Source organism: Drosophila bipectinata, chromosome 3L, assembly GCF_030179905.1.
Source record: "Drosophila bipectinata strain 14024-0381.07 chromosome 3L, DbipHiC1v2, whole genome shotgun sequence".
NCBI lineage: Eukaryota > Metazoa > Arthropoda > Insecta > Diptera > Drosophilidae > Drosophila > Drosophila bipectinata.
The window spans coordinates 7337564-7351709 of NC_091738.1; the positions used below are offsets into that span (position 1 = coordinate 7337564).

General features: G+C 43.3%; 1 protein-coding gene across 4 annotated transcripts; it reads left to right on the top strand.

The window, feature by feature from the left end:
• Positions 1–17: 17 nt before the first annotated feature.
• Positions 18–14093, top strand: LOC108119575 (uncharacterized). 4 transcript variants are annotated; one of them, XM_017232815.3, is made up of 8 exons: positions 18–529; positions 930–3562; positions 9302–9471; positions 9570–9643; positions 11938–12458; positions 12692–12861; positions 12922–13001; positions 13063–14093. In XM_017232815.3, the coding sequence occupies exons 2-8, from the start codon at positions 2267–2269 to the stop codon at positions 13242–13244; spliced, it is 2493 nt and encodes an 830-aa protein (XP_017088304.2). In that variant the 5' UTR covers positions 18–529; positions 930–2266; the 3' UTR covers positions 13245–14093. The 4 variants fall into 4 exon arrangements, 2 of the variants coding, with proteins under 2 accessions (XP_017088304.2, XP_070136632.1); XR_011442979.1 differs by lacking the exon at positions 13063–14093 and having other exon boundaries at positions 22–529; positions 11938–12373; XR_011442980.1 differs by lacking the exon at positions 13063–14093 and having other exon boundaries at positions 23–529; positions 11938–12378.
• The last annotated feature ends 53 nt before the right edge of the window (positions 14094–14146 follow it).

The following is a 14146-nucleotide window of genomic DNA, read 5'->3' on the forward strand; positions in this document are numbered from 1 at the left end:
CCCCTATTCGTGTTTTTGTTTCTGCACCGCCCGTCAGTTGTTTTTGATTTTTCGCCGTGGTCGCTTTTTTCATCGGACGTTCGCCAGCTTTTGGGGGCCTGTTTCGTGGCGCTGAGTGGATTATTTTATGTTGTATGCGCAGCACACTTGATGGCAATTGTTGTCATGTATGCCCCACACTGTTGTTGTTTTAGTCTTGTGGAATCGGATGCTCGGTAATAAATGTGTACGGTTGTGTGTGTGTGAGTTCCGTACCGTTCGCGCCGTTCATTGATTTCCTAATTAAGTTTATAATTAAAATTAATTGAAAAATTACTCACATGTGTACATACATACGAGCATATACATATGCACATGTAAATTGGATGGCCGCAACGAAAATTGTATGAATGCTATTAAATAAGTTATGTACTTACATGACGGTGCACACATCGAGTGCATTATAAATCGGTTTTTTGAATTCGAAAACGAAATTGTGCCAAAAAGATCATAAAAACAAGAGGACGAATAACAAGCAACAGCGTAAGAGGTAATTAGAATAACAACAATGCAGAGACAGCTTTTAAATTGATGACTTCCTTGCGGTCTCTGTATTTATAATTAAAATCGTCTGCAGCCGCAATTATACATATGTATTTATTGAACAAGCAACTATAAAAATTCCTCACAAAATCCATTGAAATAGTCGTAAATTCGGCTGGATGTTCTGGTGTGTCGGCTTAAAATTTAGAGAAAAAGAAAGAAATCCCTGCCCTCCAGGGTTGTCAGGCATTGAACCGGCTGTGGCCTTGAGATCGCAGCCGTGTCTGTATCGGTGCTACCTGTTTCGTGTTTTATGGCCCGAAAGAGTCGTAAATGAAAACTGTAAAATTACGCGTTGCACATGGGCGTCAGAAAGTAATAAAACTTAACATTTATGCTCATTCCAGGTGGTCCGGGTCCTGTCGGATGTGGCTGGGCGGCGATGTGGCAACCCTAGGCAAATGAACTGTTTTTACCTGCAGAAACACACAACACAACAAAATCGCCTCACAACGGATAATTTAGTGGAATTTTCAAAAATAGCAAAGCTGGCAGAGGAGGAACAGCAGCGGCAGACGTAGCAGCAGCAATAATCCCCCAGCGAGAGCACAGACCAGGCACAATAATCAAAGATTAAATCAGGTTTATATGGAAAGGGTTAGCACGGCGCAGGAAGGAATACACGTTTCCTAGCTAAAGCAACAACAACAACAACAACACCTACAACTGATTACACACACACAGACAGACGAATGAGACCCGAGAGAGCGCGACAGCACGAAGAGAAGTCGTCGTTCGCAGCAGCGTAAAGTTGTCCGCTCGCAGAGGCTCTTTCTCATTTTCTTTTCGGACGTCGTGCGGAGTGGCGGTGAAAACTCTCGGGCGGCAAAACCACGGCAGATAAGATTTTTCCGATTTTCCGTATGGCAGCAGCACCAGCGGCATTCGGCATTTGTTTTGAAAGTAAAGCGAACGAAAAAAATAAAACAGAGACGGCAGAGAAAAACCGCGCCTCTCTCGCCTCACAGACATAACTGTGTCTGTGTCTCCTCTCGGGTGTGTGCGTGTGTGTAAGTGGGCGCGAACGTGAGCCGCAAAAGGAAGTGAAAATAGTGCAAAAAAGGCCAAGTAATAATAATAATAATAAAATAGGCAAAAAGACAGGCCCGCAAAGCAAGAAAGACCAGACCAGTTTCAAAAAGCCTAGCGCCTATTTGCAGGGCCCCCTCCCCTCCTCTATATGATGTCTGTGTGTCGAAGGTGAAGGTGTATATGTGTGTGAGCAGCAGCAGCAGAAGCGGCGGCAACAACAACAACACCAACTAGAATCGACCACATACGAGGAAAAGGAGCAGCGAAAGGCACCAGGCAGAGGCAGGCTGGCAGCAATAAGAATAATAAATTACACTTTGCTATAATAAGAAAAATTTATACATACAATACACACAAGCCCCAAAGAGAGAGGCCCACACATGTACAAGTAATATTACCCGTATGTACATATATATATATCTGCCGCTGTGGAAAATTGTAATAAAATATGAAAACGGGAAATCGCCCAGAAAACTAATAAAAAAAGTAAATATATAAATAAAAGTGGAAAGAGGAAAGAAGAAAAAAATTTTGAAATCGAAATCTGTGCCATTTTAAGCTTTAAATAAATTGTAAAAAAATATACAATAAACCAGAAACTACGTACAGTATTAAACCAATAACACACACACACATAGAAAAAGCATACAACATGTCCTGCATATCGAGCAACTTCAGCTCCTTCTTCCTCAACTCTCTGAACGATCCTTCAGAGTTTTCCAAGTACTTGAGCAATGGCGAGCTGAAATGCTCGAATTTCGAGGAATTTCAAGTGTTTGGCTGCGGCGCAGGCGCGACATCCTCTCAGCCGCCGTCGACGCAGCAGCAGACGCATCAGCTGCAGCACCAGCAGCAACAACAGCAACAACAATCACTCCAGTATTCCCACACACATCTACCCAGCACAGCGGATTTCTCACCCTACGATGCTGCGACGCAGGCAGCGACGTCGCAGCGGGAAACCTGTGCCGGCAGTACCGCTTCCACCAGTTCAGGTAGCAATACCGTTAACTCATCGTACGCTGTCGCCTCTGGCGAAGTCAGCGCAGCCGCTGCGCCGACGTCTGGAGCGTTAAATGCGACAGGATCAGGATCTGGATCAGGAGGACCTAATAATCCCGTATCGCTAAACAGCCCCTCTAGCAATCGTTGGCCCACGGCGGTGGCCACGCCCAATGGTCATGCCTCCACCGCCTCGGCGGCAGGATCAGTGCCCCAGCACTTTGATGGATCCTTCGAGTTCATCAAATACCTACGACACTCGGCAGACTTCACGCCCAGCACCCCCACCTCCAGTGAGAGTGCCGAGAAGGGTAGCTGCAAGCCGGGAATCGCTGCCGGAACACCCCCGCCTCCGGCCCAGTCCCCGGTGGCCGGTGGTCTGATCGACCTGGACACCAGCACCTCTCAGAAATCCCGATCTGCTTCGAGGAAGGTGGCCGCCCTCCTGTCTTCCGTTTCGCGAGCTTCCAACAGCCTGGTGGACACCAGCACCTCGGCCCTGGACGTCTTCGACCACGACTCGAAACAAACCATGTTCGATCTGCAGCAGATGGCTTCGAACGGATCTTCCAACTCCAATGAGTCGTCGCTGGAGATGCTGGCCTTTCCCAACTCACACCTCAATGCCTCCAATTCGAACACATCATCGGAGGGAGCGGCCTGCGGGAGTGCCGGCGAATTTGGCGGCATCCTAACCGGCGCCAGTTGTTCCTCATCCACTGCCTCGTCCTCGTCGCATGCCCCCAAATTGCTGGGCAGCTTTGTGATCAAGGAGAACTTTGAGGTGCATCCGTCGCACAAGGTGGAGGAGGGCATATTCCAGCACATGAACAAGTTGCCATCCAAGAAGAAGGATACACTGAAGCAACTGGGCGTCAGGTTCACTGGCCAGATGACTCTGACGGACAAATCGATTGTGGTGGAGAACTTTATCAAATTCTGCGAGGTGAGTTGAATACCATATTATGTGGCGGTGTCTGTATATATTACCTCCCTAAAAGGGTTGAACCATTTTCGGGTGTTAGGGCGTCGAATTTCCCGCTGCCGCCTGAGAGGTGGTGTATGCGAAATTTTCTCCAACCCAGTCTCCACTCTCCAACCCTCCGCCCATCCGCCCATCCACCCATTTGCATATGCAATTTAAATATTTGCACATATGTACGAATTACGTATTTATTGTTACGCGGATGGGGCGGGCGGCAGTGGGAGGGAGGGATTGGGGTTCAATTAGGGGATGGCCCTTTGGATCCTATATGGAAAGCTATCTAAAAAGACATTTTTAAGAACTACAAAACTCTATAAATTTGGGTCAATAGAAAGGTTTTTTTTAATCAATTTCTGATAAATAACTAAATTCGCCAAGAATTAGGGTCGATATATCATATTTCTTATCAAGTAATTAGGCTTTTTATCGACAAGAGCGGTCGATTATTATTTTTTGCGGCTTTTTTTTTGGAGAAGGTTCTCTTCCAGTGATCTTCCAGTGTAATAATCTCCTATATAATACTGTATGTACTATAAATTGGGATATTCATAATATAAACATGCACCCTATCTATATCCTATATCCTATATCCTATATTTCCTTACATCCCCAACACAGGCGCATTTCCCACTCTATTATGTGTGTGTCCACCGCCCACATCCTCGCCCACACACATATTCAGGATTCCGTTTCGTCCCCCCCACTGCCCTCTACTCACACAAATGTCATTATAAATTGTAATAACAGGAGCAGTGACGCTGGCGCCAACGCCGACAGCGCAGTCAACGCTGACTGCAGCCAACCACAAATTCAGCATACAAATGTAATCATGTGTGCTGTACTGTGGGTGAGAGAGTAGGAGTGGGTGTGTGTATGTGTGTGTGAGTTCTAAACACCTATACAAAATGGACCTCCCCCCCACCCGCATACACAGACACATTTGGCGCCCTTTTCAACACTATGGCAGTCAACCCCAGACACCCCAACTCACACCCCCAGCACGCTCATTACGCTCCTTTATCACACAAATACACTCACTCATACACACACAGAGAGACCCATCTAGATTTGTTGGCCGCCCAGAGCATCCCCCCACTTAGACACACACACACACTCACAAAACTATGTACAAAATGGCATTGATGGCATAATACAACAAAAAGACGAGGGGGGTCGAAAGCAGAAGAAGAAGACGTTGGGGGTCCACCGCCTATTACAAAATTCTCAGCTCTAAGGCGGTGGGGGGTTGGGTGTTGGAATTCTTGAAGGGTTAATACCACCCCGTCATTACTAAAAAGTTTTTGGAAATCTTCTCGCCCAGTCGTAGAGCCTTTGATATCCAAAAATTCTCCAGAGAAAGTCCTAGGATGGTGGCTCCAAGACGCTTCCTTCCTACCTACCCACCCACCCACCTACTCTCGGCTAACTCAAAATTGTTGCGCTCTCTCTCGCTCTGCCGCACTCAGTGCCTCTCTTGAGCTCAAAACTTACTTGAAGGCTGTTCTTGCTCAAACTACCGAAGATGAGTGTGTAGTTGTGTGCGAGAGCCGGGGGTGTGGAGGAGTAACCCCCAAAAAGCTCAAGGCAGGCGGCTGCTATTGAGTAATTGTATGTGGGGCCCCCATTACCTCCCCCTCCTCCTTCCCCTTCTTTGTGTCCTTCTTCTTCTCCCTTGGATTCCTTGACTTCCTTGGCTTCCACTCCTTGCTCTCATACATACAATCATCAAGTTACTTTGCGGGGGGTGGTGGTGGTGGATACGAAGGGGCCTTTGGACTGTCCGTTAGCTGCTTGGGCATGTCCTTTTCCTCTTCCTCTTCCGACTCTCTCGTTTTGGAGGTTATAGTGTATGTGTGTGTGTGTATTTTATCAACACATTTTATACATGTCTCTATTGGAGCGACCCTTGTTACAGTGAAGCTTCCATAGATTAGAAAAGGATTAGATTTTATCTTCTCTTATATTTCGATAATTTATCGATAGAGAAGTGCATCTAAAAAAAGCATAACATGTTCGTTCTTGCTTGAACATGTCTGTCTTGATTTCTAATCAACTTTCTTGAGTCTCCACTGTAATTGGGCGGCCCCAGAGGCAGCGTTGAAGGCTACTAAGTGCGCATGCAGTCGGCTTACACACACACAACTGCACTGCACGGCTTTGCCCAACTTTGTGGCTGAGTGTGTGTAAAGGACAGCTTAGCGGTGGGGCTTGGTCCTGGGCAGGTACAATGTCTCGGCTTCGCACAATTTACGCGCATACACACATACATACAAGCTGAAATAAATGCAAACACACACACATGTACACGCTTTGAAAGGCAGGCGCACATACATATGGGGCATTGATTATAATTTTAAATTATATACAAACATACATACATACATATGTATGTATGTACGTGTGCGGACGCATACCGGAATATAACTGTACATGCCGCATATGATGGCTATAGTATATACAGGATATATACATAAATACAAACATATGTATATGCAGGCATTCACATCAAATATTTAGGTTTTGTTTAGCGTTTTGTCGCCTTTTTGGGGGCACATTCCACATTAAATTAGTGTTGGCTAACAGCGGGGAGTGTTGGGAGAGCGCGTTTAGAACAGGTTGGAAGAACCGTTAGGCTTAATTAAAAGCTTCCCCCTCCCCATGAAATGAGTTGCCAAATGAAAAGGTTGTCACACCGAAAAACAACGGTAACCCTTAACCCTTTAAGTCTCATTAAAAAACCTGTTAAACGGCCGGCACACGCAGAAGAGTGAAAGTGTGAAATTTGCCTCCACTTTCTCACACTCACACACACACTGGCACGCATTCTGCAAAAAAAAAAAAGGAATCAAAAAATCATAGCAGCAACAGCCAAACACCAACTCTATGTTGTTGTTGTTGTTGTTGTTTCCCGACACGCACAAGCAACACCCACAAAACTGAACAACAACAACAACAACAACAACAGCAGCAGCAAAAAGGAAAACAATTCACACTTGTCGCAATACAAACAACAACAAACCGCATCACACCACAGACAACAACCGCAATCCCGCCACACACACACTTACACACACACACAAACAAACACGCCCCCCACAGACACGCCAAACCGACACACCCACACCCCCTTATAGTACGTCACGCACAAACACAAACCATGTCTGCCAATAAGTTTGCAAAAAAAAAAAGAAAATACAAAAAAAAATCAGAAAACAAAAAGCTAGCAGAAGGAGACGCAATGAAAACAGAAACGGAAAACGGCAGCGAAAGCAAGAACAAAATACCGCAACACATTGCCACACAGCTTTCATTCTTCTTTTCCTGTTTCTATTTTTTATTTTTTTTTGTGGCACCCGGTAGTGGGGGATTTCTAGGGTATACCAAAATAGATCTATTATGTTGAACTGGAATAGAGGAATGGTTGTGGGGTTTTTCAGATTTTGCTAAGATTTTACAATTGAAAAGCTAATGTATGGAAATAATAATTTTGAATAATATTTTTCAAAAATTAAAGAAAAAGAAAAGAGAGGGTTTTTGTTATAGAAAAAAGAGGGTTTTTGTTATAGAAAAGATCTAAGTATAAGATTCTAGACACTTGTATGTAAAGATTTCTAATTTTTATAGTATTTAGTTATTAGTTAAAGACTAGAAGTTCTTTATAACCAAAGATCTCCAGGATCATACTCTAAAAAGTATGCAATAAATAGGCGTAGACATCTAGGGTATACTAAAAGGGAGATATTATTATGAATCTCATAAGGATGTTAGTTAGTTAGTTAGATTTTAAATAATAATATATGGATTTAATTTTAGTAATACTAGTTTCCTAATTATAACAAAAAGACTGAAATAACCGAAGCAACCTAGGCAAGGATACCCCCCAAAAAGTATGCAATAAAAAACCAAACAACCATCAAAATAAACACTTACCCAAAGTATTGGGTATCTGATAGTTGAGATGCTCTGCCTCCTTTTTTTTTTGCTCCTGGCCAGTAAAACATTTGAGTGGCCATGGGCGTCGGTAAAAGGGTAGTGGCTGGGGTAAGGGGGAACGAAGGTTGTCAGCACTTGGGCCACGAGTTGACAGCTGCAACAGGGCGTCCTTCTTTCGGTTCACACCTCCAAAGCTCAGGCACTCAGTCCGTATCCTCCTCGTCCTTCTGCCACAGTTGCCTGTTAATGAGACACACCCGGAGAAACGGCCAGGTGTCGCCGGCTGTCATCGGCAATAGTCCCTCACTTCCCACCATCTCCTCCAGCCTTTTGAACAGGAATTTAAAGTTTTGCAGGACCCTTCCCGTCAGGAGTGGGAAGGAGCAACCTGGTCGTCACTCCTTTTTGCTCTATTGATTTTTAACATAATCAAAACCGAAAATGTATGCGCACACACACATACAAAGTCACAAACACATACACATATACATACATACATTCATAAACAGAAGCGCAGTCAGCATTTCGAACTGGAGAGGGGCGTGGTGGTGGTGGGTGGGTGGTTGGGTGGTTTTGGCAACCTGGGAGGCGCAACCCTGGCGCACTGATTATGAGGATGTTGATAAGTTCCGAGTTCCAAGGACCAACGAAGCGACCGACGAACTCTGCCGAAGACTCAGACTCACACACAAGCGTCCATTAAGCCTCTGCCTTCTGCGCCTACTAAATGTTACACTTAAAAAAATATAGTTATTAAAAAAAAAATATTTAAAAAAATTTAAATTTTTGTTAAAAAAAAAGACAACAATTTCTTCCAAAAATCTTAAACCATAGTTTTATTTATTTTTATAAATTTTTTTCTGTGTAGGAAAAAAAAACATACATACACACACATGCTTAGTAACCCTTTCTAAAGGGGCGGGTGGAGGGGGCTTTGCAAACATCTACCACCCTCTGCTCTGGGCCCCCCCCTTTTACCCATTTGGGGGGAAAATGGCTTCATTGAAAATGTTGTTTGCTTTTCTATTTGGGTTTGCTTTGCTGCCTTTCTGCTTCCTTTTTCGCTTCGCCCTATTCTATATTTTTACACTATAAAATATACAAGAGTGTGAGTAGTATGTGTGTGTGTGTATTTTGGTGGGGTTTTAGTGTCTCTGTGTGAAGCTTTTGCTTTGGTATGTTATTCAGAGCCAGTTACCACCCACCCAACCCAGCCCAACTGCCGGCCCACCTCCCACCGCTCATCCTGCCCATGGTCCTTTGCAAGTTTTTGGCTTTTGTGTAAAATTTTCGTTTTAAACTTTTGCGTTGTACACGAATTATAAGTTTTGATTAGTAGTGGGCAAAGTTTTTAGCTCGCATGTACATATATATACTGAGTCTGGGGGGGTTCAAGGGTGGTGGGTGGGTGCTTTAAAGTACATTATGTAACTGAAATACATATGTGCAGTCATAGAATTTGACGTCAATGAATACACACACATATGGGATATATGGGATATATGGGTAGATGGGAAAACAGCCTAAAAGTAGAGGAAATTATGCTAAAAAGTGGTGAAATGGGTGTTTGGGTTGGGTTCTTCTCACATAAAAGGTGTAAGCCATTTGAAAACTAATGAAAGGGTGGTTGGGTGGTTGGGAGGTGACAACTAAAACCGGTATGTCTGGGAAAAGTATTATATATTTTTCCCAACAAGAGTCAAGTTTCCAAAGAGATAAACCTGCAAAGTACAGTAACCAAAATGACAATTTTTTTTTATTTTTTAGGAATATGATATCAAGGATCATCGGCCCTGGCTATCCTTAAATCAATGCGGCCTCAACAAACCGGAACAGATAAAGTTCGCTCGATATTTGGGCCAGGGACTGCCGACGTTCACCCTCTTCTGCATTTATAGCAATTTTAAGAATCTATTCTGCACGAAACGCACAGAAATGTAAGTTCAAAGTTCGAAGTGGGTGGTGTTGGGTGATGCCTAAAAGCATGCTATGCTATTTTAATTGATGCATGTCCTTTTTTCCATGTCCTCCATAGCTATACCAAGGATGGCTACAATCTGCCTTATATACTCGACAAAACCAAGCGCTTCCTGGCCAACACAACAGCTGGTAAGTGAATTTTAGATAAATATAGATATTGCATATCCCCCCCCTGAAGTTCCCCCACTCCCCCCTCCGGCCTAGAACCCCGGTAGTGCAAATGCAGCAGCAGGCATCACCAAAAAGTATTCAGGCAGAAGAAAATTAATAAAAAAAAAAAGAGACTTGAAAGACGAGGCGGCAAATGTGCTAAATTTTAAAAATACACTCGAAACTAGAAGTGCTTACATTCATTTTTTATGATTTTCTTTTTATTTTTTCACTATCCGCTGTTTCTATTTCTATTTCTTGCACGCTTTCTGTTTGCAAAAAATTTACAAAAAAATAAAAAAACAAAATTATTGCGAAAAATATCAACAAGAAGATACCTACAATTCGGCTGCCTATGTTTGCAAAATTCTCTATAATAATTAATTCTTTATGAGATAAAAACAAAAAAAAAAGAACAATTTTAATTTTGACTTCAATTTGTTTGTGTTTCCTCTTCTTCTTGTTCCACGCATACGCTTTCAATCACTAGGTGACAATGCAAACAACAACAACACCACCAATACCACCATCACCACCACCAGTAACAAAGCCAATACACCAACATCTACAGCAACAACAACAACAACAACAACATCAGTCAATACACCGGTTAAACAGACACCATCATCACAATCCGAGCTGGATGCACCCGAATCACCTGCCACAACACCCAAGCCACAAGGACCAGCCACGCCCACACAGCCGACATCACGCACAAGGCCCGGCACGCCCACAATGTCAGGAGTAGGAGTGACGCCCACAACGCCACAACAACAGCCACACCTGCAACATCAGCAACAGCAACAACAACAACAGCAACAGCAGCAGACACATCAACAACATATGTTGCAACATCCGCACACGCATTCGCTTCCACACGGCCAACAGGCACTTCCACATTCTCACACGCATCCACATCCACATCCCCATCCGCATTCGCATTCGCACTCGCATCCACACCATCTGCAGCCAGGAACACCCACTCGGAGTCCAGCGATGGCTCCCCATCCGCATCATTATCCGCCGCATCCGCACCATCAGCCGCCGCCGCCACATCACGGCCATCCGCATGCACATCATTACGCCTACGCCCACCACCAGCAGCAGCAGCAGCAACAGCAGCCGCATCATCCGCACTACTATCCGCATTCGCATCCGCATCCGCACGCGCATGTCCAGCATATGGCGGCCATGGGATATCCTGCGCCGCCACCGTCACAACAAACAGGAATTGGAGGGGCAGCAGGAGGAGCGTCAATAGCTGGAGGCGCGGCAGCAGGAACACCTCCTGCCGGTGCAGGAACAGGAGCTGGCGGCGGTGGAGGTGGAGCGGCCATGTGAGATTGGGGGCGGCGTGGCGCCAAGGGCAGCGGAGGTGGCGCCACCTGTTGACAACTGTAGGCTGTTGCAAAAAAGGACACACAGATGTAGCAAGGATTTCCCCCAATATATCTTCCCCCTGCATCCTGGTCCTCGATTATTGCGTTTTCCGTTAATGCATCATGTCATTAAAATTATTTCCTCGTTTTAGTTTATGTTTCACTTTTAATTTAGACTAATTTTACACACAAGCTTTTTGCCAAATTTTTGAAAACTATGCAAATTTTTGTATTACGTTTGACGACGATATAAAAAAAAACAACAACAAAAACAAAAACAAAAAGTGTTGGACAACGATCGATTATTACCCCAAAACTATGCAATGTTATTCCTTAAAAAGAGATTATTACATTTACAACAAAAACAAAAACCACACACACACACACACACACATACACTTTTACACAATTATACAAACACACACTGAAAAAAAAAATATTATAGAAAATCAATGATAATGCTATTTAATATAATAATATATATATATATATATTTTAGTAAGCCAAGAACAAATAAAATTGTAAACCTAAAAACCTTAACTGAAGAAAACCTACAAAAACATACCACATATGAGAATTGTTTGAATTGGAATCTGAAAAATATATATACACACCTTAGCGTCGTGCGATTGAAAGAAAATCGATTCTGACTTGTGATTTATTGCCTGCGTCGCGCCTCTGCATTTGCTCTAAGCTAATATCGAAGGAAAACTCACCTAGTTTTCCTTGAAAATGCACTTGCAATGATTGGTAATCATTTTCCCTCATCGTTGTCACCTTCAGTCACGAAAATCGCCTTTGATTTGTATAGAAATGGGTTTTAAAATTAAAGGCGATTTCGAAAGTGTTTCCCTTCCCTCCGAGTGTCCTGGCACTACGATTCTTCTTTTGTAGACCTCAAGAACATGGCCGCCGCCAATGATGGCTCCCTGGAGTTCGCCACCAGTGGTGGCAGCTGCAGCAGCAGCAACAGCAACACCAGCACCAGCAACACCAACATCGGCAGCAACAGCAACAGCAGTAGCAGCAACGGAGCACCCAATCCAAATCCAGCAGTTGCTCTCCCTCAGGGATATGTGACGGCACCGACATCCCAACAACAGCAGCAGCAGCAGCATCTTAATCTTGATCCTCGGTATGGAGCACCGCATCCGCATCCGCCACAGTTGCTGCCACCACCGCCGATACCGGCCCTGGGACCGCCACCCCGTTCGCTGGAGCAACTGATCATCTATGAGAACTTTGATGTGCACGAGACGCACCGGATCGAGGACGGGGTTTGCACACACATTAGCCGCCTGCCGCCCAAGAAGCAGGAGCTATTGAAACAGTTCGGTATACAGAGTAGTAGCCAGCAATGTCTGAGCAATTATGAAAAGTACATACTCATCGAAAACTTCATCAAGTTTTGCAATGTGAGCAAAAGTGTATCGAAAGCAGATGATCCGGAGGCACCACTTAAGTCTAGCGGAGCTTTGTTCTTATGCCCCCCAAATTGGCGTTCGAGACATTGGCACTCATACATATATTTTGTTGATCGAATCTAGTTCCAAATTGCATCCTCATCCAGAGCATTGAACAAATCTCTTGCCCAGTTAGTTGGGATTTTATAATGTTAATATATTTTCCATTCCATTGAATTCCACAGGAATATCAGATATCCGATCATCGACCCTTTTTGGACTTCCACGAGAGCGCTTTATCCAAATGTGAACAACTTAAATTTGTACGATATCTGGGCCAGGGGTTATCCAATCTGACGCTAAACAAGATTTATGTGGCCTTCAAGGAGCTACTGGGGAATGGAAGGCCGGAAAAGTAAGTTATCTTTAGAGTACTTTATAGTCTCTAAAAGAATTATATTATACTCTTTTTCAGAGTGAGTATGGAAGGTTATAATCTGGATGCCCTCTTAAAGAAGAAACGTAAAAATCTATACAATCGCATGCATGCAACTGGTAACTAATAGTCTCCTTAAATTTATTAATTAAAGAAATACTAGTTTATTTTAACTTATAGCCCCCAGCATTGACTTGACCGCCTACGAGTCGGGTCAGCATAATCCTCAAGCACACCTAACCACGCCACGACCCCATCACGCCTTCGCCGCCTTGAATGCTGTAACGCAGCGCAGCGAAGTATGCAACGAATTGACGCACACGGGCTTGCAGTACAGTTACGCCGGACACGGAACCCGGTAAAAACAGCCCCCACCAATCCAAAAATCCAATCCAAAATCCAAAGCTGAACAACATATACATATATATATATATATACTTCTTCCTGGAACTGGACCAGTAACTGTTGTGTCTTCGAAAAAAAAATATTAAAAAAAAAAAAGTAATTTAATCGCCGCTAGCGTGCCGATTGTTAAGAGAAATCATTGAAAACTAAGTGCTAAATTAAACAGAAACCAGATGGAAAGCTAACCAAAATACCAGACACTAGTAAAATTAGACTAAATGTTAACAAAATTAATATTAAATGGAATGAAATTCAATTAAGGCAAAACAGATAAAACACTACACGGACATAAAAATGATAAAGATTAGATTAATAAGCAAGGTAACCCATATACAATATGTATGAATTATAATGAGTATATATACGAGTATATATAACGTATATGAAGATATTTCTGTAGTTGCCATAGCGCTTAGGGTGCAGCACACACTTCCAAATATGGCCAAAAATCCAGGCCGGTACTAAACAGACATATTAGCTTCGGTTTCCAAACAAAATCCTCCCTAGCCTTTAGACCCTATCCCCTACCATTATGCCCGGCATCATAAAATTAGCATAGAGTTTAAGTAAATCAAAAACAAGAAAAAGAAAAAGGACACCAAAATCAAAGACCTCCCATTGAAAGTTCCCAAAAACTAAACGCATACTAAGTAACTTGTAGAGACTAGCTTTTAAGATGGAACAAATTTTTAGCATAGAACTGGAAGAGGCGGATAAAGCGGCACAGATCAGATCAAATGATTAACAAACTAAATATTCCTATATACAATATACATATTATATACAACAAAAAAAAACAAGAGAAATCAGCATCAAATACGCAAATCAAATAACAACCAACAAGGAGAAACAACAAAAA